This window comes from Saccopteryx bilineata, chromosome 3, assembly GCF_036850765.1.
Source record: "Saccopteryx bilineata isolate mSacBil1 chromosome 3, mSacBil1_pri_phased_curated, whole genome shotgun sequence".
In the NCBI taxonomy this organism is placed as follows: Eukaryota; Metazoa; Chordata; class Mammalia; order Chiroptera; family Emballonuridae; genus Saccopteryx; species Saccopteryx bilineata.
In genome coordinates, this window is record NC_089492.1 from 236373357 (window position 1) to 236398356 (window position 25000).

The following is a 25000-nucleotide window of genomic DNA, read 5'->3' on the forward strand; positions in this document are numbered from 1 at the left end:
GAGGCATGATTATTGTGCTCTTGAGTACATTTAGTTACCATTTTCTATCTACTTACTAATCCAGGTTCTCTTCTGGAGAATCACTCCTAGTATGAGATTGAATTCCTTGTTCACTTTGAATTGCTCAGATATTGGAATTTTAAAGGAAAACATAATTATGTAAAGTTTTAAAATGTGTTCTGATTAAGAGATTATCTTCTCTTAAGTGATTTAGACTAGGCACACTTTGATCACATGGGTGGGCCTAAGGAGAATTTGCCACTCTAGCTGAGGGGGTAGGTCTTCTTTTTTAAATGTGCTTGCTTGTATTAAATATGCTTGCCTCTATTCAAATTAGGAGCTCCTTGAGGGCTGGGGCTGTGTTTATTCCTCAAGTGCCCTGGAGACTCTCAGTTTCCATGAGGATACTGCATCCTGGTAGACAGGGACAGCTGACCAAGTGGACTGGATGCACACTCAAATTCTGTCAACAGGTGGCAGCACTAATAATTTTTCTTTTTAGGAAGAACTGAAACCAAGTTTTGCTATGCTTTTGTTTTTACTAAAAGTAAAATACTCAAAGACATGCTTTCTAAATGACTAGCACATTACAGCTTCCTTAGCTAGCCTATGCCAGGTGAATATATTCCTGTTGAGGAAACCAGGAAACCCAACAGGGACAGTAAAATAAAGATGACATTTCACACCGGGAAAGCTTGTGTGTTTCCTCCCTTTTTACTATACGTGAGACTGTTCCAATGCTTGATTTCTCACCACCTGGAAAACCTGCCTCATGCTTCTACTCTAGACCATCATAGCCCTCATCTCACAACCCAGCCTAGAAAAACTGCTCTGTCGGTCTTGTTAAATCAAACAGCCAATCCACGTTGAAAGGTAAGATTTCATGTAGTTAAATTTCTCCCCCAATCTGGCTTGCCATGTCACCTATTATGGTGCTTACAGGTAGCATTGTGGACCAACGCCACCACCACACCCCCAAAAAAAGATTCGCTAGGTGCAGAGAGATGCCGCTAAATTCCTGACTGGTGTTGTGTTCTCAGAGCTGCTGGTCACTGGGCCTTGGCGCCTGCTCCTGTCAGCCATGCCAAGAGCCCGAGGGAGGGCAGCTGGTGCCTGCAGCGGTGGAAGGGAACGGGGAACTAGGACGCTTCTGTTTTTCTAATCTGGAGCGCATTCACTCCGGAGGAAGGCGCAGAGCCAGAGTGCACGGCCACATTCCCAAGCAGAAAAGCAAGCCGTCCACTTGATGAAAATACAACGGCAGTTCTGAAGGGCAACATCCGCTCATGACTGGCAGATTGTGAAAAGGCCATACAACATCCGGTCCCCTTCCTATCTCCATTAAATACAAAATCATACCACTTGTGGCAGCATGAATGGACCTGGAGGGTGTTATACTAAGTGAAATAAGTTAGGGAAAGAAAAATACATACCGTTCGATTTCACTTACATAAGGAATCTAAAGAACAATATAAACAAACAAACAAAACAGAAACAGACTCATAGATACAGAGAATAAACTGACGGTTTCCAGAGGGGAGGTTTAGCGGACCTAGTAAAAAACGTGACGGGATTGAGAAGTACAGATTGGTTGTTACAAAATAGTCATGGGAATATAAAGTATATAGTATGCAATAACCACTTAGGGCACCAGGAGGGTATTAGAACTATCTGGGGTAACACTTGGCAAAGTATATGACTGTTTCACCACTAGGTTGTACACCTGAAATTAATACAAAATAATACTGACTATAAACTGTAATTGAAAAAAAAATAAAAAAAGATCTGGGGCCAACATGGAAGAGACCACCTATCTCTTCCCAGTTTATTGGGAAAGCAAGAACCAGCTCACAAACGCAAGCCACGACTCATCCTGATTAGTCGCTGAATGATTAACTCGAGTTGAAAGCAGGCAGTGCAGTTACACTTTCACAGTCTTCCCTAACCCAGAGGTATTCAAACCACTCGTGTCATCAGCCAGAAGCCTCGACAGCAAGTTACAATTAATCACCGTCAAAACCTGTTTCACGAAGGCCTTTTCTCTCTCACCTTATAATGACCTTATCTGATTACACAATATTTATTTGGATGTGTACCTAAGACCTCCATATTCCACTTCATCCAGCTTTTATTGACAGAAGGTGAAAAAATTAAGCATCTGTGCTCCAGATGTTGGCCAACAGAGCTTATCACTGTGAGTTCCGCATTTCCCACTGTGCTGACAGCCCCTGGACCCACTTCTTGCTCACTGAAACCATCCCTGAAACACTTGGAACTCCTCAACAGTATCCTAGAGTTTAAGAGATTTGTATTATCAGCGGTAGAGCATTGGCCCAGAATGTGGAAGTCCCGGGTTCGATTTCCAGTCAGGGCACACAGGAGAAGCGCCCATCTGCTTCTCCACCCTTCCCCCTCTCCTTTCTCTCTCTCTCTCTTCCCCTCCCGCAGCCGAGGCTCCACTGGAGCAGAGTTGGCCCCGGGCGCTCTGGACAGCTCCATGGCCTCCGCCTCAGGCGCTAGAATGACTATGGTTGCAATGGAGCAACGCCCCAGATGGGCAGAGCATTGCCCCCTGGTGGGCATGCCAGGTGGATCACATGCGAGAGTCTGTCTGCCTCCCTGCTTCTCACTTCGGAAAAATACAAAAAAAAAAAAAAAAAAAAGATTTGTATTAAATGGGCTCTGCTCTCAAGGAGCTTATAGGTTAGTGGTAAATGATTCTGTAACCTAGATATTCTATAATCACTACTTACTGATAAGATAGATATTCCAGAAAGTTGTGGGTTTTTTTGTTTTGTTTGTTTTACGAGAGAGGCAAAGACAGAGAGAGTGAGACAGAGAGAAGGACAGACAGAAACTGACAGACGGGAAGGGAGAAAGATGAGAAGCATCAATTCTTCATTGTGGCACCTTAGTTGTTCACTGACTGCTTTCCCACGTTCCTTGACTGGGGTGGGGTGGTAGGGGGAGGCTGCAGCAGAGTGAGTGATCCCTTGCTCAAGCCAGCAGCTTTGGGCCCAACCCAGAGACCTTTGGGTTTAAGCCAGCGACCATGGGGTCATGTCTATGACCCCATGCTCAAGCCAGCGACCTTGCACTCAAGATAGCAACCTTGGGGTTTCGAACCAAAGTCCTCTGAGTCCCAGGCCGATACTCTATCTACTGCGCCACAGCCTCATCTGGTGAAAGTTTGGTTTTAAATCGTATGTCTGCCTCTTCAGAGTAGCTTAGTGAAATAAAAGATGCATTTTGGGGGGTATTTTTCCAAAGTAAAAAGTGGGGAGGCAGTCATCCCGCATTTGCCCGACTGGCATCTGTCCGGCATGTCCACCAGGGGGCAATGCTCTGCCCATCTCCATCTGGGGCATTGCTCCGTTGTGGCCAGAACCATTCTATGGCCTGAGGCAGAGGCCACAAAGCTATCCTCAGCACCCGGGCCAATTTTGCTCCAATGGAGCCTTGCCTGTAGGATGGGAAGAAATAGAGAGAGAAAGGAGAAGGGGAAGGGTGGAGAAGCAGATGGGCACTTCTTCTGTGTGCCCTGGCCAGGAATCGAACCCAGGATTTCCACACACCAGGCCAATACTCTACTGCTGAGCCAACTGGCCAGGGCCTAAAAGATGCATCCTTATGAGGTAGGCATTCCTGGGGAAATTCCTAAACGGCACTGAGACCTGGCATCAGCATGATGATTTTTTCCTGTTGAAGGGCATAGATGAATACTAGCTTATAACCTTTGCTTTTAAACACATTATACTAAAATCCTGGAGCCCTTTTCCCAGTGAGGGAGAGGAATACTGTGTTAAGAAAGGACTCGTCATTTGCAAATTCTTTCCTTAAAGGAATCTTTTGTTTAAGAATTCTGCTTGCTTGTACTTTAAACATAAGTCTCTATAAACAAATTAGGGGAAGACTGCTATTATTATATCTAACACAAAAGGAATTTATAAATAATTTCACCATAGGCCCATTCTTTTGCTCCAAGGAAAATACAGAGGCTGAGAATCCCCTACACAGGTCTAGTGACAGGCTACAGGCGAAACGTCCCGGTCATTGGACATCGATTCACCAGCCTTTTCTCTGTGTCAAACACAGCTGTAAGTATTGGCAATACAGCCAAGATCAAAACAGACAGAATCTGCTTTCTGAAGCCTGCACTGGGTGTGAGGGCATAAGGAAGGTGGCAAACATCAAATATACAGATAAATATGTAATGTCACCTTATAAAGCAAGAAGAGAGCACGACCTGGGTAGATAGGCTGGTATAAGAAGGGCTCTGTGAACTGATCTATCTGAGTCGCTCTCTGAACCGTGCTCCGCGTGGCTCTCCACAGGCAGCGCACTGCAGATGGAGGCCCAGCACGTGCAAGAGGCTCTGTAGCGCGAGTGTGCAGGGCATGTACAGGGAGAAAAATTATGAAGTGGCTACAGAACATACGCAAAGCTTTGCTCAAACCTGCCCTCAAGTAAAAGGTGTGTACATGGTTGAAGGCAAAATGGAAACAAAGAAGAAAAAAAAATGTAATCAAAATATAATAAAAACAAAGAATATTCAACATAATGGTCAATATAACTGGAATTCTTGAAACAGAAAAAAATGAACACATGGGAAGAAAAGATAGAATGCAGAACTTTCCTAAAGGAAACAAGCTGACAAACACACTGTGTAGAGGATAGTGGAAACATTAGGGTATTCTGTTTACTTCAAGGATGAAGAAACAATTCTTCAGGAAGTCTATACAAAAAAAAAAAATCTCATTCAAAGGGTGGGGGGAGACTCAGACTGCTGACCTTAAGACTTCTACAGGGCAATAATTCAGGCCAGAAGAATAGGAAACAATGGCTTCAAAGTCTGAAGGACACAGGATCACTCAAGATTATCACAGTCAGCTGAAGTGCTGCTGAACAACAAAGACATTTTCAAACATGCAAATGTATGAAACATAGCACCTCATAAGCCCTTCTGTAAGGACGGAGGGAAAGAGAAAAAACGGAGGAGGAAAACCTGTCTAAAAAAATCTAGTTGATCAAGTGATGAATGGAAAAGTGTAAAAAGGAAATGCAGCCTGACCCAGTGGTGGTGCAGTGAAGAGAGCATCGACCTGGGAGGCTGAGGCCCCAGGTTCAAAACCCCAGGGTCTCTGGCTTGAGTGCAGGATCAACAGCTTGAGTGCAGGGTCGCTGGCTTGAGCCCAAAGATCGCTGGCTTGAAGCCCAAGGTTGCTAGATTGAGCAAGGGGTCACTTGTTCCACTGGAGTCCCCCAGCCAGGGCACATATAAGAAGCAATCAGTGAACAACTAAAGTGATGCAACAATGAGTTGATGCTTCTCATCTCTTTCCCTTCCTGTCTCTCTCACCAAAAAAAAAATAAGTTAAATAAAAGAAAGAAAAGAAATGCAGCTTTATTCAGATAGAATTAATTATCATACAATTCATTCACTTAAAGTGCACGATGAAATGGTCTCTAGTATACTCACAGATATATAGCCAAGAGACTTATCAAAATAAATGAAGAAAGAAGTGGTAATGGGGGAAAAAAACACTGCAGAAAATTTATTTATTTTTTTAAAATGTGAGATCAAAAAGATGTGAAATTAAAGATAAAGAAAAAAATTTATAATAAATATTAACAACAAAAGCCAACACCAATTGGGAGGAAGGAAAGAGGAGGTAGAAAGAAGTATACTGAGTATATGAGGTTACCGTTCAGTGTAGGAGACAATATCTCCTATCTGAATTTGAAAGGTGAAAATTGAGGGAAAAAAATATGTATATTTTCTAATGGTTTTCAAAATCTTAAAGAGCTCCCATGAGAATTAATATCCCTGGTGACAAAGAAAGGTTTATCTGAAATCCAGTAATAATTTCTTCAGGTTCACTTTAGCTTTGGCTTTTATTATTATTATTATTCCCCCGCCCCAAACTTAGAAGCAGGGAGGCAGTCAGACTCCCACATGCACCTGACTGGGATCCACCCAGTATGCCCACCAGGAGGCGATGCTCTGCCCATCTGGGGCGTTGCTCCATTGAGGCCAGAGCCATTCTAGTGCCTGAGGCAAAGGCCATGGAGCCACCCTCAGCACTAGGGCCAACTTTGCTCCAATGGAGCCTTGGCTATGGGAGGGAAAGAGAGAGACAGAGAGGAAGGAGAGGGGGAAGGGTAGAGAAGCAGATGGGTGCTTCTCCTGTGTGCTCTGACCAGGAATTGAACCTGGGACTACCACACGCTGGGCCGACACTCTGCCACTGAGCCAACTGGCCACAGCCGTGTGTGTGTGTGTGTGTGTGTGTGTGTGTGTGTGTGTGTGTAATATATATATATATATATATATATATATATATATTTTTTTTTTTTTTTTAATTAAGTGAGAGGCAGGGAGGCAAAGATAAAGACTCTCACATGCATCCTGACCGGGATCTACCCAGCAAGGCCCTACCAGGCGATGCTCTACCCCTACCAGGTGATGCTCTACTTGGCTGGGCCACAGTTCTGGTTGCTCAGCAACTGAGCTATTTTATTGCCTGAGGCCAAGGCCATGGAGCCATCCTCAGTGCCAGGGCCAACTTTTGCTTGAACCATTGAGGCCATGGCTGTGGGTGGTGAAGAAAGAGAGAGGGAGAGAGAGAGAGAGATGAGGGAGGGATGGAGAAGCAGATGGTTGCTTCTCCTGTGTGCCCTGACAGGGAATCGAACCCAGGACTTCCACACACCAGGCTGATGCTCTACTGCTGAGGCAACCAGCCAGGAAGCTTTGGCTTTTAAATTTGAGTAAAATTAAATATTTTGCAAAAGTATGTAAAGTATGATGCAGTTCTTCTTATACATTTTATCTGCATATGCATGGAGAGATGTCTAGAATGACAGTTTTCAATTGTTAACCCTGGTTATTCTTAGTGGGATTTTAGGTGATTTGTTGCTTTTCTTTTCCTTTTTTTTTTGGTTTGAATGTTTTATAATGATCACATATCACTTTTATAGAAACAGTGTAAAAAGATAAAATTAAATTATCTGCATTTTTTCTACATCACATTCTATTTTTAACCCTAATCAACTTGTTCATCTTTCCAAAATCTGGATTTTCTTATTAGTGACAGTACAATCAACAAAGTTTTATATTGTTTTGTGTTACATTATTAAGTAAGGTTTAATGGAAGACGAATGGCTTTATTTAGTTACATTTTCCTCGAGTGTACTTAATAAGGGGTGAATATGATCATCCCTAATTATTAGAATGACAACATATTTAAGTTCTCAGCAGTTTATTATTGAAATGTTAAGTTCTAACAGGAACTTAACATTGATAATAATAATAACACGTATCTACCATGTGACCACCTACTACATTCCAGAACTGCACTAAGCATTTTACATTTGTTAACCAGTCCTTGCAAACCTATGCCATACATGCTCCCACTTTATGGGTGAGGAAAAAAAAAGACTCCAAGAAAGGTAACTTTGCATGTCCAAGACTACATGGCTAGTAAGTTATTCAGGCAGGTCTGACTGATAAATTCATGCTTTTTCCACCACATTACCGTTTTCTTAGCATGGTGCTTTGTGCATACCAAGTGCACAATAATTGTTTAATTTTAAACTAGCAAAGCATACACAGATGCCTTGGATGAAGCTTTGCAATAAATTTTCTTAGTTTATCCAATTCCCAAGATACCTATTTCATAAATTAGGGAAGTGGGCTCTCCTAAAACCAAAAATTAAAATTCTAAGACGGTCTCATCCTGCGCTTTACTTTATAGACTTCTATTAACTAGCAATAACAAGTGGGATTAAGTGTAACTGAAAGTGTATGACAAGACATGCCCCAAATACAGAGAAACCACAGTTCAATGTCTAAAGTGTATCTAAATTAAAAGTTTTTAATCTAGTTGATTTTTAAATGCTAATAAGTTAAAAAATAAGTTATTCACGTTTTCAAACTCAGTTTTAAATTTTATTTTTAACTTCCTTCCAACTCATATCTAATATTAACTTTGACACTTATTCAACTCCCTGGTTTCGAATTTCATGCAGTATTTAACTTTTGCCTTTACTCACTTTTCCAGCCTCATCTGTTCATAGTTTCCGCTCTAGGGTTATCCAACCACTTGTGATTTTCAGAACACACCACATTGTTCCATGCCACTGTACCTTCTGCATGATGTTCCTTCTGTCTAAAATGTGCTTTATTGCCACTTCCAAAAGTTAGCTGTTGGTGCCGCCTTCTCCAGGAAGCCTTCCTCTAGCTGCCTCTCTCTAAAAAGAGAGTAAAAGCCACTTTCTTCTGTTCTACCTCTCACCTTTCACTGCCTTCACTGGTGCTCCCAAGACCCTGTACTGAAGCTCTTTATGCAGCACTGGGTCCTCCTGGACTGTGAGGTTAGGACATGTGCTGTTCCCTCCTCAGATGGACCAATGCCAAGCATGTCGGGACACACAAAAAATGTACGCTCAATTCACTTTTTGATCTTTGAACCAAGTTTTTCTAGGGTGTGCTCAAATATCTGGATACATATGTTTTCCATATGGCCCTTAATGCTCACATATTAAAATCTAGTAATTCTCTAAAAACAACAACAACAAATAAAGTCAGGATTATCTACTCCAGGAGTCCCCAAACTTTTTACACAGGGGGCCAATTCACTGTCCCTCAGATCGTTGGAGGGCAGTCACATACAGTGCTCCTCTCACTGACCACCTATGAAAGAGGTGCCCCTTCTGGAAGTGCGGTGGGGGGCCGGATAAATGGCCTCAGGGGGCCACATGCGGCCTGCAGGTCGTAGTTTGGGGACACCTGATTAAGATTGCTCCTTATCTCAAGGCAGCAACCAGATCAGAAGAAATCTACCAGAAATGGACATGGGAACAGGGTCTCAGGAAAGAATTCAACCAAGTGAAGAAGAGACACAGGCTTTACAATGGTTTTCTCTTAGATACTCTTGAGCTCATATTAACAAAATTGATTAACAACCAAGTTCTTTAGATGGATGTAAAGAAGTAAAAGACGACCCTCACACTGCCGAGGGTAGCCCAAAGGCTGACTCACCACTAGATTCAAAATCCAAGAAGGCCAGGTCCTGCTCACTGTTACTCTATTGTGATGGCTGGGCAGTGCCTGGTGCTCAGTAAACACTTAGTTGCAGGAAAAATTATGAGTACTTAGAACCAAAAGAAAATTGTACAATCACCTGAAACCACTAACAAAGGGGTTCTGGTATCTTTAATGGAATCAACAGCTAGATATAAAGCCTGGACAGGTTACTTTAGATAAGGTATGTCATAAGATAAAAGTAGACTAATCTTCAATTCAGGTGTCATCCAAATGACTCTTCATAACCTAACCCCACTGAGTAGCTCTTCCCCGTCTAACTCAGCCTAAACGGCTTTGTTCAAAAAACTGTTCCTTAGCCTCAGTTAAAGTAGATACAGGCACTATTTCTTATTTTTGCCTACCTTCCTCTGGCGAAGTCACGTGTTCTTCCTCCTCATACTATTCAACTTGAAATTAATTATATGCCTACAAATCCTTTTGTGTTAGGATATCCAAATACTTAGCCATGTTAGAAAGTATAAAAACATAGGTCTCAGATTTTATAATTCATTCTTCCAAGAATGTGACTTAAAAATGACAAGTTTGTTTTAAAACACAAATTTAAAGAGGCACTATTTTTGGATAAAACTATTACAGCTATCTGACAATGATAACAACTTTTTAAATAGGCCAAAACCAACAAATAGATGTTGATCTTTAACGAAACTCAAATAACACAATAAACAGACACCTTGATCAAACTTTACCCTCAAAGCACTAAAATAATAATAATAATAGTGGGTCTACACAGGAAATCAGCAAAATGCTACTGTTCAAATCATCTCTCTAATGGGAATTTTGGATGCAGAAAAAAACAAAAACAAAAAACAACCTTTGTCAGACATTTATGCTGCATGGGGGAATGGCTAGGTTTCCAGCAATGTGGCACTTAGACTAATTATACACACACCCACCTCTGTTCATGCTGTCATTTCCACCAAAAATACCATTCCTTTCTTGAAAAAACCTTTCCACTTACCTCTCAGAAGAGATGCCACCTCACCTGAGCCACAATTAGCTGACTGCGTCTTCCTCAGGGCCTCCTTCCTAAGCTTATTCTACCTCTACTCTCTCTCCAATAATTTTTCCTCTTTTCTTTCTTCACTGACACTGTCCCAGTGCAAAGTCAGTCACAGTCATGCCTGTACTTCATTCACTTTAGAAATACCCATGTAAGTATGTATAAGAAACGTTGTTGAACAAACAGAGATACAATGATGGGCACTTTAGAAATACTCATTTAAGTATGTATAATAAACGCTGTTGAACAAACAGCGCTACAATGATGGGCAAGTCCTAAGTGTCGGGAAGGACGAGCCTGGTGAGGCACGTAACCGCCACAGTAGAGCCCCTCAATTCTATGCCCAATCTCCATTCTTTTTTTTTTTTTTTTCATTTTTCTGAAGCTGGAAACAGGGAGAGACAGTCAGACAGACTCCAGCATGCGCCCGACCGGGATCCACCCGGCACGCCCACCATGGGGCGACGCTCTGCCCACAAGGGGGCGATGCTCTGCCCATCCTGGGTGTCGCCATGTTGCGACCAGAGCCACTCTAGTGCCTGAGGCAGAGGCCACAGAGCCATCCCCAGCGCCCGGGCCATCTTTGCTCCAATGGAGCCTTGGCTGCGGGAGGGGAAGAGAGAGACAGAGAGGAAAGCGTGGCGGAGGGGTGGAAAAGCAAATGGGCGCTTCTCCTGTGTGCCCTGGCCGGGAATCGAACTCAGGTCCTCCGCACGCTAGGCCAACACTCTACCGCTGAGCCAACCGGCCAGGGCCTTTTTTTTTTTTTTTTAAATTTTATTATTGATTTTAGAGACAGAGGAAGGAAAAGCTATTTCAGCGCCTGACCAGGGATTGAGCCAGCAACCTGTGTGCATCAGGATGACACTCCAACCAACTGAGCTGTCTGGCCAGGGCCCAATCTCCATTCTTGAGGAACCATTCCAATTGCTTCAAATCTTCCACTCAAAGTATCAGCGTATATATACATCATTACCTTAATAATGGCCTAAGATACAAAAAGTTATCTGATATTTTTCAGGACTACTCATCTGAAGGAAAGTGAGTAAGATTACATATTATCCTCTCACACATATGCATGCACGCACACACATACACACAAATGGAGTGAAAGAGAGAAAGCCTGATGCTTTTTTTTTTAAGAGAATGTCTTCAGTGACCTTCCAAAGAAACTATCATACATTTTATTCTTAAAATATAGCCTAAATTCAGCCTGACCAGGCAGTGGTGTAGTGGATACAGCGTCAGACTAGGATGCAGAGGACCCAGGTTCGAAACCCCAAGGTCACCAGCTTGAGTGCGGGCTCATTTGGCTTGAGCTTGGGCTCGTCAGCTGGAGTGCCGGGTTGCTGGCTTGAGCCCAAAGGTTGTTGGCTTGAGCAAGGGGTCACTCGCTCTGCTGTAGCCCCCCCCCTCCAGTCAAGGAACATATGAGAAAGCAATCATTGAACAACTAAGGTGCCACAATGAAGAACAGATGCTTCTCATCTCTCTCCTTTCCTGTCTGTCTGTCCCTATCTGTCCCTCTCTCTGACTCTGTCAAAACAAACAAGCAAACAAAAAACATGGCCTAAATTCACAGGGGCAACAGTAAAAAAACTACGGTTGGCATTTCTTTAAAGATCTGACTCAGAAGTTACGTGATTACCAGCTTTTTCTGTAGGCATGTGTTGCCCAGTGGGATCTAACACTCTTCAGAGTATCTGATTCAGAAAGTAAAACAAGGGGGGTAAGGTCAGAGCAGTTATGTGCCAGTCCAGCATAGCAAAACACATTGCGAAGTCAGAACAAAATATTCCAGGTCCAGCATCTGCAGTTTGGTTTCCCAGCATCCGCCTCTTATTTAGATACCAAGGGCTCTGAATAGGCATGTACCCTGGAATATCTCAGGTCTGAGATCATTTAACTCTCAGGGAAAACAAACACACACAAAACACTGCACACATTCAAGCAGCTCAAACTTCTACTCAAAAAAAAAAAATCCTGGAATCACCTACAGAAAGCACCAGTTACCATTCAAAGCTGCTCAGAACAAAACAAATGGAACACAGAATCAGGAATGAATGATGACTCTCATTCTAAAGGTATCTTTATCTCTAATGAAAAGGCTTGAATTATATTCCACTTGGCCCTGACTGGTTGGCTTAGTGGTAGAGCATCAGCCCAGGGTGTGGAAGTCTAAGGTTCAATTCCCAGTCAGGGCACACAAGAGAAGTAACTATCTGCTTCTCTACCTCTCCACCTTCTCTCTCTCTCTCTCTCTCTCTCTCTCTCTCTCTCTCTCTCTCTCCTTCTTGCAGCCAAGGATCAAATGATTTGAGAAAAGTTGGCTCCGGGCACTGAGGATGGCTCCATGGCCTCACCTCAGGTGCTGAAATAGCTCAGTTGCCAAGCAATGGAGCAACACCCCAGATGGACAGTGCACTGCCTGGTAGGGGGCTTGCCAGGTGAATTCTGGTCAGGGCACATGCAGGAGTCTGTCCTGCCTCCCTGCCTCTCACTTAAGGAAAAAAAATTATATTCCACTGATAATTCCAAATTTTAAGGCTGCTTTCTGTGAAACTAAACTTTGACAACAATTTTGATACCAACACCTAAAATCATCTGGCAGACAATTCTGTTAAATCTTGCTACCTAAAGTTGAACTAGGACTAAGTCTAAGAACATGTAGTTTACCGTTTATATGCACAGGCTGGCATTCAAGTTTAGGTATGAAAAATATCTACTACTAACAAACCTCCTTATTTGTCCCACCTTATTACCAGCCTTCTTTTAAAAAGTGAAGAATTGTATTTGCTTTAAAGAGCTGGTTTTATTCCCTAGTTACTATTTCAACTTATGGTCACCTAGCAAACAGTAAATAACTTTTCTTTTCAATGAAACAAACAAACAAAAAACCCAAATGGTTCTATAACAAATTTAGTCTTTTTATTTATTTTTTTTTAGAGAGAGAGAGAGAGAGAGAAAGGTACAGACAAACAAGAAGAGAGATGAGAAGCATCAATTCTTCTTTATGGCACTTTAATTGTTCATTAATTGCTTTTCTCATATCTGCACTGACTGGGGGACTACAGCTAAGCCAGAGACCCCTTGCTCAAGTCAGCGACTTCAGACTCAAGGCAGCAACCTTGGGCTTCAAGCCAGCGACCTTTGGGCTCAAGCCAGAGACCATGGGGTCATGTGTATGATTCCACTCTCAAGCCAGTGACCTCAGGATTTCAAACCTGGATCCTCAGCATCCCAGGCCTACGCTCTATCCATATTGGAGATCCCTGGCTCTAGACTTTAGCAGAAATATTGGTGCTCTGACAGTTTAAATGTAGGACAATTGCTCTGGTTTCTCTGTGTCTGGCAAGCATCAAGGTTTCAGGTGTCACAGCTTCCTGAGACTTCGGTTTCATCAAACTAAGATAGAAATGAGTGCTCTGTGTGAACTAGAGAAAAACTGCTCTGCGAGAGAAAAAAGTTTATTAGAGCTCAATCTCACTATTGTATTTTTTGTTCATAGAAAGCAGTACGTTCATCAAGTTTCTATTTTCTTTGTACTAAGGAATCTTGCTATTTAGTAAGACAAAGAATCAACCTTATCCATCTTTTTTCTTTAATCAATCAAAAGATTTATACCAGGCAAACTTAAAGTAGAAAACCCTGAGTTCCAGCTTGCTGAAGTACAAAATTGCATAATATTTTTTGTGTGTGGCATGTGTATGCAATTTCTTGGGTGAAATATCAGAGTTGTCATCAAGTGATTCATAATGCCTAAAAAGTTTAGGAACCACTGAGTTTTTAAATCATGTATTATCTAAATACATATTAAAAATCAAACAGTATCAAAGGGTATATTTGGTGAGAGGTAAGTCTTTCTCCCAACCCTAATCGTTACCCACAGTCAACCACTATTACAGGTCTTTATGTTCCTCCAAAGATAGGTTATACATGTTTTATATATTCCCTCCCTTTTTACATGAATACTATTAACTGCTCACAAAAATTAGGGGATCAGGGAACGTGCAGATACTCCCGTACTTTCAGCCTTTTGTATAGTACATTTTCACCAAGGAAATAAAAGTTGGTTTTGCATCTCATCTGCATAATCGAACAACTTTCTTGCTTTTCTGATGTTCTTGTTTAATAAAAGACAAAATCAAATGCTTTTTTTATTGCTTCATATTTATTTTGAAATATCTCCTAATTTTTGTGAGCAGTGTATATGATATACACTATACTCTAAATAAGGCTGAAAATAAATATCCTTAAAGCTGTATCTTTAGGCCACAAATCCAGCATAGAAATGCTGAACCAGAAAGTATCAAGATCGTTACACTGCCTTTCAAAGGTAGCCCATGTTACATTCTCAACGATCCTTATTTTTACATACTCAAAGATTTTCCTATTTTCTACCTTTGTAAATCTAACAGGTGGAAAATGGTAACTTGTGGCTTTAATTTATGTGGACTATTCTGAATGAAAAAAACTTCAGATTTCAAATGTTATACTTACGACCACACAGTCATGGAAACAAAAGGCATCATCACAACTGGAACAGCCTGACCAGGTGGTACAGCACAGTGGATAGAGAGTCGGACTGGGACACGGAGGACCCAGGTTGAAAACCCCGAGGTTGCCTGCTTGAGCATGGGCTCATCTGGCTTGAGCATGGCCTCACCAGCTTGAGCGAGGGGTTGCTAGCTTAAGCGTGGGATCATAGACATGACCCTATGATCACTGGCTCGAGCTCAAAGGTCACTGGCTTCAGCAAGGGGTCACTCACTCTGCTGTAGCCCCTGGCTCAAGGCACATATGAAAAAGCAATCAGTGAACAACTAAGGTGTTACAGCAAAGAATTGATGCTTCTCATCTCTCTCCCTTCCTGTCTGTTTGTCCCTATGTGTCCCTCTCTGACAAAAAAACAAACAAACAAAAAAAAACAAAAACAAACCCAAAAAACAAAACAAAACCTGGAACAATAGCGGAATTCAATAAAGGGCAAACTGCTCACAGAAATCCAGCTGACCAACAGGTTCAACTCACCATCCAGCAGCCAGTGCTGATCGCGCCTGTTTTCCAGCTCTGACATCATGAGGCGTGTGATCACGTGATCTGGAACCAAAAGACCTTTCGCTATGTACTGCTTTGCCATGTCACCAACTTCTATTAAAAAGATAGGAAAAAAGAGACACTCAAATAAAGCTCCAAAATAATAAATAGCTCACAAACTCTTTTTTGACATTTTTTGCCTTCTCTCCCATTCTTCTTTATTGGTCTGGGGTAAGTTATATATAGATGTTTTTAGAGTAAGGTTTTAAATATTGGCTTCAATAATCTCTCCCTCTTGTCTCCCAAAGATTACAAAAGCAGCTCCTAAAGATATACACAGACAGAAGTAAAAATAAAAGAAAATAAAAACTAGTCATAAAGTGAAAATAAGAGTAGGAAACAAAGTTGGAGTTTAGAGGGATGATGGTACACAAAAGGCCAAGCAAGAAGTCCTGATGACTTCCTAACGGCGAGCCACAAACTGGATACTGAGCCTCGCAACAGTTTATAATAACAAGAAAATGTGGTTAACTACATGGCTCATGGTATACCGAATACTAAACGAAACGGAGAAATACAACTATTTCTTAGAGACTGAAGGAAAAGACTTTCCACTGTTCTAGAAAGCATGCTGGATAGTACAAACCGGTTTATTTCTTTTCATGGACCTCAGTGTAAGCAAATGGCACCATGCTGGCATAACTGTAAGAGAAACTCAGTTTTTTTACTGTAATTCCAAGTTCATAAAAAGATGTAAAAACTTTTTAAGATTATTTCCAGAGGGGGAAAAATAATTTTATCTTAATTTAAATCAATCAATTAAAAAATAAATAAATAAAGACAATCACATTCCTGAATGTGGCTGAACATGATCGTGAACAGAACATATACATTCAACAAATGTTCATGGGTTACATACTGTGTGACAGGTGGTATTCTACAAATGGAGCAGTGAAGAAAAGTTGCAGCTTACTGATATTTATGCGGTATTCCTTTCCTTAAGAGCAACAATAACAACCATTAACTAAGTATACACTATGTCTCAGGCACTGTGCTTCAAGCACTATGTGTGTCATTTCATTTAATCCTCACCGTCATATAGGAAGTAATAGCCCCTTTTTATGACAGCTTTAGTGATATAACACACGCCATTTTAAAATGTAGAACACAGTGCTTTTTAATACTTTCTCAATGTTGTGCAATCATCACCACTTAATTCCAGAACATTTTTATCACCCCAGAAAGAAACTCTGTACCCATTAGTAGTCACTCCCCATTTCCTCAGCTTTCTAGCCTGTGGCAACTATACTGCTCACAAAAATTAGGGGATAATATTTTACCACTTTCATATTCATTTGGAAATATCCCTTAATTTTTGTGAACAGTATATTAACCTACATTCGGTCTTTATAAACTGGTCTATTCTGCACATCTCATATAAAGAGAATCACACAATCAGTGGTATTTTATGTCTGGTTTCTTTCACTTCGCAGTATAATTTCAAGGTTTATTTATGAGGTATCATATAACAGTACTTCATTCATTTTTGTGGCTGCGTATTTGTATTTCATTGTACGTATATATCACATTTTGTTTAGCCCATCTGTCCACTGATGAACATTTGGTGGTTGTTTCCACTTTGGGACTATGATGAATAACGCTGCAGTGAACATTCATGTACAAGCTTTTGTGTGAACATATGCTTTCAGTTCTCTTGGGCAATACCTGTAAGGTATGCATGTTTTATATCTGAATAATCACTGTCAAATATGCTTGGAGTAACTGACAAGTCTGGTGTTGTCCTACTTTGCAACGATCAGACCAATCAGCCCCAGAGCCCTGTTCTTAGTCCCATCGACCAAACTCTAAATAAATAACAAATACACATCTTCCAAGGTGGGAGACCAAGATGTAAAATGGCTCCACATATCCCATGAGGAAACAGTAAAAGAGCAGGGAATACCTTCTTTGGAAAAGAGAAGACCCAGAGACGGACATTAACAATTTACCCATGACCTGCTAACCTGACACATGGAAAAGGCATTATTTTATTCAATGCCCAGGATGTAGAAATAGGACTCACAGTGAGAATTGCAAGTGGATAGAAGAAGTTGCCTAAGGAAATGTCTGAATGGAGACACAAAGACAGTCTAGGAAGGGATACTGTAGAACAGGGGTCCCCAAACTTTTTACACAGGGGGCCAGTTCACTGTCCCTCAGACCATTGGAGGGCCGGACTATAAAAAAAACTATGAACAAATCCCTATGCATACTGCACATATCTTATTTTAAAGTAAAAAAAAAAAAAAAACAGGAACAAATACAATATTTAAAATAAAGAACAAGTAAATTTAAATCAACAAACTGACCAGTATTTCAATGGGAACTATGGACCTGCTTTTGGCTAATGAGATGGTCAATGTGCTCCTCTCACTGACCACCAATGAAAGAGGTGCCCCTTCCGGAAGTGCGGCGGGGGGCCGGATAAATGGCTTCAGGGGGCCGCATGTGGCCTGCAGGGGCCGTAGTTTGGGGACCCCTGCTGTAGAAGAATGCTGGCAACTAACTTGGCAACTAACAAATTGAGCAGCATGCTTTTCCAACTATTTTTGGCAGCCTTGGCTCTTCTCTGGAGCAGGACAGGCATGTCCTCAATTTGATACAAAAATCAAACTTGCACCACATCTCCCAATCTGCTCCATAAAAACCTGGAAAGGTCAACAGCCAGAGCAAAATGGATTTAATAATGTTCTGTGCTGATTGTTTCCACCAGGTTTCAAACCAGGCACCTTTCAGTGTCTGCATATGCATCTGAATGAAGACCTTACTATAACAGCAAACAGAAATACAACATGGATCAAAAGACAGAGGGGCCTATTCTGGAAAACATGACCTCCATATACCCATGTCAGTATGCTCGGAGGAAAAGCAGTTTTGTTAAGTGCTAACACCTAACATGATTGGATAAAACACGTAGTTGCTCTAATTTCTCTAGTAGAATTCCAAAGAAAGGCTTTAGACAAACACATTGTCTTTTCGTTCTGATTGCCTATAAATTGAGGACAAATTAGTTACAGGAGACAGAGCTGGACAAGTGCCCACAAAGCAGCAAATGCCCCAAGACGCCTTGCCAAATCACCAGAAACAGGTAACAACTCAATGTCCTCTTCATTGTTCATGCCAGAAAATGCTGAGAATGAAAGACCCCTGTGAAAAAGCTTGATTCCTTCAGAAGACTGCCAAGAATGAAGAGAAATCACTGCCACTCCCAGTATCATCCCTACTTCCAAAGGTCACTGAAAAGGCCATAATGCACGCTGGCGAGCAGGCGCACAGACATGCACGCGCGCACCATCGGAGGCATGGCAGAGTGAACTGTCGCTTTGTGATTCTGCCAACAAGTTTTATCCCCCCACTCTTAAGGAAAATTTCATTCTGTAAATTGTTTATCCTTGATATCACTTTGATGAATCTCTTCTATTTAAGAAAATAAGCTTTAAAAAAAATCTTGTTTAAGAAATAGATACCAAGGACCTTTAGACTTGAAAATCATGGCATAAGCTCCTCAATTTAAGGCATTTTGGCACTTCACTCAATGACTCATTTCAGATGTCAAGTATCCACCCTTCAAATGGCCTTGCTCAAAGCCAGGCTTTCTTTTCCTTCATACCAAAAAGAAATGGTTTTAAAGCACTCATAGACACTTGCTATTGGCAGGTACAAAGAAAATTCTGCATCTGCTGTAATGGTCAATAGGATATACTTTATAGAGTGATACTGGGTTCAAATCTCGACACTGCCTCCTAAAGATTTTTTTTTTTTTTTTTTGTATTTTTCTGAAGCCGGAAACCGGGAGGCAGTCAGACAGACTCTCGCATGCGCCTGACCAGGATCCACCCGGCACGCCCACCAGGGGGTGATGCTCTGCCCATCCGGGGCGTCGCTCTGTCACGACCAGAGCCACTCTAGCGCCTGGGGCAGAGGCCAAGGAGTCATCCTCGGCACCCAGGCCATCGTTTGCTCCAATGGAGCCTCGGCTGCGGGAGGGGAAGAGAGAGACAGAGAGGAAGGAGAGGGGGAGGGGTGGAGAAGCAAATGGGCGCCTCTCCTGTGTGCCCTGGCCGGGAATCGAACCCGGGACTTCTGCACACCAGGCCGACGCTCTACCACTGAGCCAACCGGCCAGGGCCGCCTCCTAAAGATTTTAAGACTTTGGTAATATTGTGTCTTTTCTCAGTTTCTCCATCTATAAATTGAGAATAATATCACCTAGGCTGTTTTAAAAGACATATGTAGTTGATATTTGTAAAGGACTTGGTATAATGCCTCTTTGCAAATTTCATTCAAGGATATAGAGATAAGTATTTACTCCTATATTCCAGGTGTTATTCTAAGTAGTTTATACACATGAACCCATTTAATCCTCATTAGTATCTATAAGGTCAATACTATTATTTTCCTTATTTCCTAAGCAAGTTATAGGAAGCAAAGAGAGGTTAAGTAATTTGCCTAAAGTAATTCAGTTAATAAGTAGTGGAACCTGAACTCAAACTCAAGCAGGCTATCACCAGAGTTAATTTTCTTTTTTAAAGATATTACTTATTGATTTTTAGAAAGAGAGAGAAAAAAGAAAAAGAGCAAGAAGCATCAATTCTTCGTTGTGGCACATTAGTTGTTAATTGTTTCTCGTATATCCCTTGCCCGGGCAAGCCTGGGGTTTCGAAAGGACGACCTCAGTGTTCCAAATCTATGCTCTATCCACTGTGCAATCACAGGTCAAACCAGAGTTAAGTTTTTTTGTGTGGTTTTTTTTTTTGTATTTTTCCGAAGCTGGAAATGGGGAGAGACAGTCAGACAGACTCCCGCATGAGCCCGATCGGGATCCACCCGGCACGCCCACCAGGGGGCGACGCTCTGCCCCTCCGGGGGGTCGCTCTGTTGCGACCAGAGCCACTCCAGCGCCTGGGGCAGAGGCCAAGGAGCCATCCCCATTGCCCGGGCCATCTTTGCTCCAATGGAGCCTCGGCTGCGGGAGGGGAAGAGAGAGACAGAGAGGAAGGAGAGGGGGAGGGTGGAGAAGCAAATGGGCGCTTCTCCTGTGTGCCCTGGCTGGGAATCGAACCTGGGACTTCCGCACGCCAGGCCGACGCTCTACCACTGAGCCAACCGGCCAGGGCCACCAGAGTTAATTTTTGTAAAGATTTTATTCATTTTAAAGAGAGAGAGAGAGAGAGAGAGAAGGGGGGGCAGGAAGTATCAACTCCCATATGTGCCTTGACCAGGCAAGCCCAGGGTTTCAAACAGGTGACCTCAGTGTTCCAGGTCAAGGCTTTATCCACTGCACCACCACAGGTCAGGCCTGAGAGTTAATTTTCTTTTTTCTTTTTTTTTTGTTTGTATCTTTCTGAAGTTGGAAACGAGGAGGCAGTTAGACAGACTCCCGAATGCGCCCGACCAGGATCCACCCGGCACGCCCACCAGGGGGCGATGCTCTGCCCATCTGGGGCATCGCTCTGTTGCGACCAGAGCCACTCTAGCACCTGGGGCAGAGGCCATGGAGCCATCCCCAGGACCCGGGCCATCTTTTGCTCCAATGGAGCCTCGGCTGCGGGAGGGGAAGAGAGAGACAGAGAGAAAGGAGAGGGGGAGGGGTGGAGAAGCAGATGGGCGCTTCTCCTGTGTGCCCTGGCCGGGAATCGAACCTGGGACTTCCGCATGCCAGGCCGACGCTCTACCACTGAGCCAACCGGCCAGGGCTGAGAGTTAATTTTCTTAACCACTCACTACACTATTCTGTCTCTGAATGTTTGTGAGCATTTCCTTGAACAGAAGCACTTCTTTCATTTATTTATTTTTTCTGAGAGATACATAGAGACAGAGAGTGGGACAGATAGGGACAGAAAGGGAGAGAGATGAGACGCATCAATTCTTCATTGTGGCACCTTAGTTGTTCATTGATTGCTTTCTCATATGTGTCTTGACCGGGGGGCTGCAGCAGAGTGAGTGACCCCTTGCTCAAGCCAGCAACTTTTGGGCTCAAGCCAGGGTCGATGGGGTCATGTCAATGATCCCACACTCAAGCCAGTGACCCCGCACTCAGGCCGGATCAGCCTGTGCTCAAGTTTTGAACCCGGGTCCTCTGCATCCCAGGCCAAAACTCTATCCACTGCACCACCATCTGGTCAGGCTATAGAAGCACTTTAAATGTTAGAGTACATGTGTACTTATGTGATTTATAAGAAATATATATATATGATCCAAAATGGGCCTCAGACAGACGGATTAAGGTCGGTTGAGGACCCGGGTGCAGAAGAAAATATTAGGCCCCTTACATCAGAAAAAAGTATAAAGTTGGGGTTTTTTGCGGCCCTTCAGAAGTCAGGGCCCAGGTCGCGCATCTGGTGTCCCCACCATTAAATCCGCCTCTGGTCTCAGAACTTCCAAAACCCTCAGAATTTCCTGAGTGGTAAGAGCATCTTTCTTTATAATCTTTGGTCTCTTGTCCTAAGTTTCTGAAAACGTTCTGGAGCTCTGCAAGTAGAATGGGTGTCTTGTTATTCATAAGAAGCCCCTTTCCATACTGGGTTTATATTAATGAGGTGACTGTTAAGGATGGGCACTGGTTTCCAGAGGAACCAACCATGAACAGGGGTATACTTTCACTCCCACACCTGATTTCCTGAAAGGGGAGAAGGGCTGGCAGTTGACTAACTCACCAGTGGCCAATGAGTTAATCAATCATGCCTGTGTAATGTGGCCTTCATAAAAGCCCAAAAATAGGGGGTTCAGAAATCTTCCAAGCTGGGAAACCACAATGCTTCAACATGCTAGGTCCTAAGCTCCATGAGGACAGAAGCTCCTTCGTTCGGGACCTCACCCTCTGTATCCTTTCAACGGGCTATTGGTTTGTATCCTTTAATATCCTTTGTAATAAACTGGTCATCCAGTAAGTAAGCAGGTTTCCTGAATTCTGTGAGGTGCTCTAGCAACAGAGCCCAAGGAAGAAGACATGGGAACCTTTCTGATTTATAGTCAGAAGCACAGGTGACCACCTGCACTGACAACTGGCATTTGAACTAGAGGGTGGACTTGTAAGACTTGTATCCCTTAATCTGTTTGATTTGACCCTGTCTCCAGATAGACAATGTCAGAATTGAGCTGAAATGTAGGACACCCTGCTGGTGCTGGAGATTTATACTAGGCAGTGTGCAAACTACCCCTCTCCCCCGACAGACATTCTCGCAACATTGGAAATTGGGTGTAGAACCTTTTAACATTCTTCTGGAATAGCGAAGCCCCGATGTTATAAAGGACAAGAAGAGCATAGTAAGAACTGAATTGCTTTGTGAACTCAGGCCAAACCTACCTACTGGGTGACAGTATGCCCATGTAACTACTCTGCTTCCATTAGGCACTATATCTTCAACTAAATAAAAAACTTACAGCGAGTGTTTCTAAGCACCTTGCTCCTACCAAACCCTACACCCCCGGCAATCCTGCACCTCCTAACTAGTCAACCTCCTTCTCTCCCTAGGGCCCTCTGTCTTTTAATCCACCCTCCACCCAATTTCCAGAGGAACTTTCCCAAAAACACAAGTTGGCACCAGTCACTTCCTCCTCCAACGCCAATAACACATTCCCTGGCCTACAGATGCCATGGGAACTCCTTACAACAGCATTCAGAATCACTCTAATCTGGTCCAGAAGAAGTCCTCAAACCTTACCCCCCACCACAGTTCCTATATTGCTCGACCCTTGACCTTTCTGTGGTGCCAGGCACAAGCTGAGTAAAACACTGTGGTCCCTTCCCTCAAGCAGTGTACAGTCACATGGAGGAAAGGCAGGTCAGGAGAGAGGCAGTACTCTTATGGACATGTGCCCAGGACAGGGACACAAAGGTGGACACCTCAGTCCAACCTCAGACCCCCTCTAAAAAAAGCTACCTGCCCTGGAATTGGTCTTTGAAGGGCTAGAAAAAATTGGCTGGAAAAATCATCCACCTCACAGCTATACAGCTATGAATTTTCTAGTTCCTTCAGAATAATAATTCCCTCTTCATATTCCACCAGAACCTGGACTAAAGCTATTACACAGGTGCCTCTGTGCCAATTAGAAAAAAGATGTCCACTTTGGAAGATGCCCATTCCTCCAGGCTGACTCAGCTGTATGCCAGGAACATAACTTGGTGGACAGAAGACTGGACTGCAGGCCCCACACACACCCTTTAGCCAGGTGCACCCCCTCCCATCCCATGAAGATTAGTCTGTACAACCACATGTGGTTGTACCTCTACCTACATCTCACTCTTATTAAATGGAGGTTGTTTAAATATCCTCCATACCAGACTATAATCCCCTTGAGGCCAGAGACTATCTTAAAGGATCAATAATGGCCACTCACCTTGGCCAGGTAGCTCAGTTGGTTAGAGTGTTGTCCTGATACATCAAGGTTGCAGGTTCGATCCCTAGTCAGGGCACATGCAAGAATCAACCAATGAAAGCATAAATAAGTGGAACAACATATCGATGTTTCTTTTTTTCTCCCTTTCTTTCTCTCTAAAAATCAATAAATTGAAAATCAATACAATTTAAAAATAAGGGCCACTCTACTTAATGCTATCATATCCTCAGACTCTCGATCTTCCTGTCCCTAATGTCCTACAACTAGATGAACTTTCTCCTTACTACACTCGCTCTCATACCTTGTATCTATTATAGTGTTCAACAGTCCTGATGATCATAGTTGTGACTTTAAGGCAGTTAAAACAAGAAAAACCTTCTCAATCACACAGTAAGGATTATGAGAGCAGTGTTTCCTTTAAATGTTATCTTACAGTCTAATTATTTGCCAAGCCATGAATAACTGAGTTAAATAAACCACTGAATTAAGCAACAATCCATTATCTGGTTAGTCTACATAAATGGACATTTAGTATATTTTTGTCAATGGTTCTCACAACTATTACTTCAGCCTATTCATGCTGGTGCAGGAAGATCATTACCAAAGGTTGCATTTGGATCACAAGCCTGAACTCCTAACAAGAAAGGATCTTGTTCCTACAAGTAGATATTTGCTCCTCCTGAAGCTGACATTTTTAAACACCCACAAAATGTGCACAGGTCAACTTTTAAAGATTTCTGAGCTTATGACTCCAAAATATTCTCTAACAAAAAGAACAGAACGTTTGGCATGAGGGAAACAACTTATTTTCAAACTAACATGCAGGTACTTGGGAGTCACCCCAAGTTGGATATTATACTAGACTAGACCACTAAAACTCTGCTGCCTGTTTCTGAGCCATCTCTTTTTCTGGGTGCCTGTGTGACACAGGTAATCATTTTTCTTCTTTTTTTTAGGTGAGAGGAGGGGAGATGGTGAGGCAGAGTCCCACATGTACGCCAACCAGGATCCATCCAGCAACCCCATCTGGGGCTGATGTTCAAGTACCGAGCTATTTTTAGGGCCTGAGGCTGATAGGCTCCCAGGGAGCTATCTTCAGTGCTCAGGGCCACACTTGAATCAATCAAGCCATTGGCTGTGGGAGGGGAACAGGGAGAGAGAGAAGAGGAGAAGCAGATGGTCACTTCTCCTGTGTGCCCTGACCAGAAACTGAACCCAAGACCTCCATACATCAGGCCAATGCTCTATCCACTGAGCCACTGGCCAGGGCTGACACAGATAATCTTTACCCTAAAGGTTTTCTGATAAATCACAAGACAATTAGGAATTGTAAACTACTTCCAAAGAAGGCAAGAAAGACAGCTTTATAATGGTCTGTGGGTCATTTGGTACCAGTCCGCAGAGAAAAAATAAATAACTTACATTATTTCCGTTTTATTTATATTTAAGTCTGA

The 25000-nt window shown here is 42.7% G+C and overlaps 1 protein-coding gene across 3 annotated transcripts in view; it reads right to left on the reverse strand.

The window, feature by feature from the left end:
* The window catches only part of AK4 (adenylate kinase 4), a 96640-nt gene that overhangs the window by 18054 nt on the left and 53586 nt on the right, over positions 1-25000 (reverse strand). For all 3 annotated transcript variants that reach the window (XM_066268984.1, XM_066268983.1, XM_066268981.1), the window contains one exon: positions 15141-15260. In XM_066268984.1, the coding sequence (XP_066125081.1) occupies positions 15141-15260 (120 nt within the window). The remainder of the gene's footprint in view (positions 1-15140; positions 15261-25000) is intronic.